The sequence below is a fragment of the Triticum aestivum genome, unplaced genomic scaffold (assembly GCF_018294505.1).
Source record: "Triticum aestivum cultivar Chinese Spring unplaced genomic scaffold, IWGSC CS RefSeq v2.1 scaffold11157, whole genome shotgun sequence".
NCBI classification, from domain to species: domain Eukaryota; kingdom Viridiplantae; phylum Streptophyta; class Magnoliopsida; order Poales; family Poaceae; genus Triticum; species Triticum aestivum.
In genome coordinates, this window is record NW_025227167.1 from 12,235 (window position 1) to 17,622 (window position 5,388).

At 45.2% G+C, this 5,388-nt stretch overlaps 1 protein-coding gene and 1 pseudogene across 1 annotated transcript; one reads left to right on the plus strand and one right to left on the minus strand.

The window, feature by feature from the left end:
* Window positions 1-2,350: 2,350 nt before the first annotated feature.
* Window positions 2,351-3,431, minus strand: LOC123172643 (germin-like protein 9-1; annotated as a pseudogene).
* Window positions 3,432-3,676: 245 nt separating this feature from the next.
* On the plus strand, window positions 3,677-4,324 carry LOC123172645 (germin-like protein 9-3). The gene has a single exon (XM_044589590.1). It carries the CDS (start codon window positions 3,677-3,679, stop codon window positions 4,322-4,324), a length of 648 nt encoding a protein of 215 aa, XP_044445525.1.
* Window positions 4,325-5,388: the final 1,064 nt, after the last annotated feature.

Genomic DNA, 5,388 nt, shown 5'->3' on the forward strand with positions numbered 1-5,388 from the left:
CGGGCTAGGAGTGAAAGGTGGTCCTTTTCACTGTTACTACTATGGTCGGGTGCTCGTGACGTGGATGATCGGCGATACCTAGGGGCATGGATGCTGGGGTGGCGGCCCCGGTCGGCGGGCCTCATGGTTGGCTTTCCGACAGGCTTCATGGTGGCGGTGGTGGCTCCGTTTTTTGGTCGTGTGGGCGACTAGGGATGTAGTGGCGGGAGGCTCAGGACTGCTCTGGCAGTGCCCAAATCTAGGGTGGGCAAGCTCGACCGTCGTTGAGGTAGTGGCCGGGGCTCCTTGTGGTGGTGCAGGCGAGTAACCGAGTGAAAGCTCCGCGCTTCTGGTGCCGACTATGGCGACACCTGTAGGTGCCGCTTGCTTCTTGAAGACGGCGTCGTGGACCTCGTACCTGTGCCAGGGCTTACGGTGAAAACCTTTGTCTGTTCTCAGACTCGCCAGCGGTGACGCTTCACGCCGTCACCCTCTTGGGGGCGTTGTCTTTGAACTCAGGGGTCCTTGTTGGAGCATCAGCGAGGTGTTAGGCTTGTTCTAGGCTTATGTTCTATCTTTTGATCTGCTTTGTAAAGGGGCCTCATCACCATATTGTATCGTTCAACCGTGTACCTTGGTTGATTGCTTTATTTATAAAGCGGGACGAAAGCCTGTTTCGAGAGTGGTGTTTTTTTTCCGTAGGGACTTACTGGGGTCTGGCCTCGCAGCGTTGAATAAACTGCTTACATGTTTGCAGTCCATCCAGTTGTCACGTGAGTCAGACAAATTTAGATGACACTGCACCAGAATAGAAAGTTCACGTGAAGTCTTTATATTTAACACTGCCCATAGTGACGTCCATGTGGATAACTACAAACTATGGAAGCTTAAATTATCTCTTGGGGTTAATATCTTCCTCTGGTTCTTGAACCGGGGAGTAGTCTTGACTAGAGACAACATTGCACATCGAAATTGGAAGGGGAGTAACTGTTATGTCTTTTATCAGCACGATGACATGATGAGTCAATTAAACACCTTGGATGTGTGTGCGTGGATAATATATCCAGGAATAGCTATTTCTCAGCTGCATTGAGCAACAAGTATTTTTAATGGAATTATGTACCCAAGTGTGTCAACTTCAAGAATCATCAAAATTGTCGATGCACATGTTTTCTATACTAAGCCTAGTGCAACAAATTCAAATACCTTTCAAATATATAAATTTACCCCCTTAGAAACCATACCAATTATTTTGGTTCTTTGGATGCTTGAAATAACTTATTCGTGGAAATACTTTCAAACCACGCTCCCAACAACAAGATAAGCCACTGCTTGGTATCATTTAAAGTATTTATTGCTCGGTATCCAAGTGTCAACTTCAAGAATCATCTAAATTGTCTATGCACACATCATCTATACTAACTAAGCCTAGTGAAATAAATTTGACGTATATAGATTATTCTCCTTGAAAACCATCACAATTATTCGCAAAAAAAAAAATCATCACAATTATTGGACAACGCTAACGCCCACACGTGTGGTGGGAGCGAAACCCGCGCACACGCCCTATAACAAACAGACTGCGCCACGTCACCGCATGCATGCATCTGAAAAAAAATTGGATTTTCAGTTTTTAAAATGTTTTATCTCTTAATTAAAAATTCCGATTGAAGATCCGTTTTCACCATTAAATCCCTCGCGATGAGATCTTCGAAACTAGCTCCCATGTTGATATGTTTCGACGAAATTTTTTTGGGTTAAAAATTGCTATGTCTATTGCACATGAGTTGCCATGGTATTTACACTGAAGTTGCCATGATATAATTTAGCTATTTTCTTTTACATTTAAAAGTAAATTTTGACATTTATAAAACGGGGAATTAAGAAACTAACTTGCCATGAACCATAAACTAACATTGCCATGATACATGCACTTAAAATTGCCATGGTTCATACAAAAAATAATTTTCATGGCAAAGTACTGGAGTTGCCCTCATCAAAATACTAAAATTGTCATGCTCTACAAACTAAAATTGACACATGGCAACTTTTGGGCAAAAAATATTTTGTCGAAACATATCAACATGGGGTCTAGTTTTGAAGATCTCATCGAGACGGATTTAATGGTGAAAACGGATTTTTAATTAGATTTTTTAATTAGGAGATAAAACATTTTTAAGCCAAAAACCAAAAAGATTTCTGCTAATATCATCTGTTCACATGTGGCAAAATGAGTGGTAAAGGAGGCATGTGGGCGATGTGCAACATGCCACACGTGTGGGCGTTAGTTTTTTCGCAATTATTTTGGTTCTTCGGGTACCTTTTTTTATTCTCGAAAGTCTTCGTTCCAACAACAAGATCAAGCCACAGCTCACAGTAACAGCAACAATGCGGCGGCGAAGCCAGACAGCAGCACGAAGCACGCTGGTGCGGGTGCCACACCACCATTCTTAGGCGTTGGCGGTGTATTGGAAGAGTGAGCGGCGCCAGGTCCTGCTCGAGCGCGTCCACAGTGGCATGGTCGATGTGAAGCGACTTCTGGAGGATGCGGGATCGAGACGGTGCCGAAAGGCCCAGAAGACACGCGCCACGTGGTCACCACCATTGAACTATAAGTGCACCATGCCATTGGGGAACACGAACATGTCACCAACCAGAGGGGGGGCACCTTAGCGGGCCCTGCACCATGTACAGCAGCTCCGGCGCCCTGGGGTGGACGTGCGGCGGGTTGATGGTGCCGGGACCGAAGACGAGGGCCACGTATCAGACGGACTGGCCCAACAGCCCCGGGAACTCAGCCGCGGTGATCTTGGACACGGTGAGCTTGGCGATGAGGCCGGTGTAGGCAAAAAAGGTGTTGTTGATGAGGGAGGAGTTGGTGCCCGGTGGCACGACGAATTCCGTGAGGATGTTCAGGTCGCTGGCGCGGGCAACGAAGGCCCCATTTTCACAGAGTTGTAACTTGTAAGGATGTGTGATCGGCGGTGGAGGTCACCGGCTGGAGGATTACTTGTATGAGTCGCCGAGTATTGGAAGAGCCGTCGAGGGCACACTGCCAGCTGGAGCAAATTTAATTAGGTCGCCATCACCATTGTTGTTCCCTATGTTTGCCAGGTAACTAGCAATTTGTAAGCATCGTTGAAGCTCTTGTGACAGTTGATATATAGTACTCCCTCTGTAAACTAATGTAAGAGCGTTTAGATTACTAAAATAGTGATCTAAACGCTCTTATATTAGTTTATGAAGGGAGTAGTTACTTGAGACATAAAAATACTAAATCCACTGCTACATTACATATATATTTGCAGGGTTTTTGTGCACAATATAACTGTAATTTACCAAGTCGATAGTGAGACACAAAGTACCAAAGTTTTGATCAGAATGCTAATATTTTTCCTAATTTGCATGCAGGTGTATCCATATGCATGGTTGGAGACACCAAAGAATTGCATGACATTGGCCAGTTAATTCTTCCTCGGAATTGTACGTGTCAATTAGGCCTGGCGTGCGTGGGTGCATGCGTGGGTACGTGCGTGGGTGCGTACGTGTGTTGTAGCTTGGTGTACATCAAATGCTCAATCAATCTCCTGTTTTATGTATAAATAGCACAATTAGACCTGCAAGTTCTTCACCGCATCTCACAACCACACCCTCCAACCATCAATCTCTTAGAAAACTTGAGTTGCTTTCAGTTTCAATGGCCTCCATGAAATACTATTACTTGGTATTGGTGATGGTTGCACTGGCCTCAGCGCCGCTGGCCACCGTGGCGGGCGACCCAGACATCCTCACCGACTTCGTCATCCCAAACATGTATGGGATAGCGCCGATGAACATCACCGGCGACTTCTTCACCTACACCGGCTTTCGTGTCACCAACGAGACCATGCCATGGCCTCGGCGGAGCCTCATTGCGATTAAGGCCAACATGGAAGCGTTTCCGGCGCTCAACGGGCAGAGTGTGTCCTACACCAAGCTCGTGTTCCCCTCCGAATGCGTCAACCCACCGCACACCCATCCGCGCGCCGCCGAGCTGCTAGTTGTCCTCAACGGTGCACTCTCCGTCGGGTTTGTCGACACCACTGGCAAGCTCTACACACAAGACCTCTCGGCCGGCGACATGTTCGTGTTCCCCAAGGGCCTAGTCCACTACCAGTACAACCTGGGGCAACGTCCCGCCATCGCGCTATCAGCCTTCGGCAGCGCCGCCCCGGGCACTGTGAATGTGCCTGCCTCCGTGTTCGGCACCGGCATTGACAACGTCGTGCTCACCAAGTCGTTCAAGACTGACTTTTGGACGGTGCAGAAGCTCAAGGCAGCACTCACTCCACCGCCCAAGAAGTGATACATATGTGATCTTCTCCCTCCTCTTCTTCGCCACAGTATCGCCACCGTCGCGAACTAATAAGACCACCAAGCTAGCGCATGATAGTGGTATAATCCCGATGGTATTGTGAGGTTGAGTTGTGATTGTTGTGACTTGTAATAATATGCTTCTTGTGATTTGTGAGTTGATATTGTGATCATGTCAAGTTTTATTTAATTTTGGTGTTAAGAATGTGCCATCAAATATACTTGTGTCGGTTATGCAATTCCGTGTGTTTTTTCCTTGCATTTTTACAAGTAAACTCTATGATCTTACTTTCAAGGTGATGTACTATTGTTATTATACATTTGAATAGTGTTCTGGTTCCGTTTAGTTATTATTTCAGCCTCACTCCCCCGAGATGGCCTAACTCCACAGTATGACAAACTGGTGCTGCTCTTGACGCTCAACCCTCTCGTGTTTTGAAGTATTTTCTGCTCGAGCAGTTTTAACATGGTCCCTCTTGCCTCCTCTTAACACAAGAGAAGTAAGAGTATATAATAAATCTAAGCCGTTGTTTAATAAGTAGTGGGTCTGAGTACGAAAGTCATGTTCTGCTCCCGAGCTCATTTGAGCTCAGGATGAACAGTAAAAAAATGAAAAACATTTCAAAAATTTCTGAATTTTTTGGGTGGAAACGTTGACAAAAATTCTCAGTTGCTTGCAAAATTTCATCCAAAAATGACATTCGTACAAGTCGTGGAAAAAAAACAAAATCAGTACTCCAAAATGTTTTTGGAAATAACATTTTTGGGGCATCAATTTTGTTTTTTTTTTGCTGCGACTTCCACAAATGTTATTTTGTGAGCATTGAGAACTTTTGTCAATGTTTGCACCCAAAAAAATCAGAATTTTTTGAATTATTTTAAAATTGTTTTTGGGGTTACTGTTCACCCGAGCTCGGGCTCAAATACATCACATCCGTCTGAGTACCACTTATCTTCTTAACTCCGATGTGAAAAGGGGAGGTAAGAAGGACCATGTTAAAATTTGTCTTTTCAGCTCACTGAACTAACCTGCAGAAGGTGTTTTGGAGTTTGCTG

Excerpts from the sequence above, each read along its gene's own strand:
- LOC123172645 (XM_044589590.1), top strand. The coding sequence starts at position 3,677 with ATGGCCTCCATGAAATACTATTACTTGGTATTGGTGATGGTTGCACTG.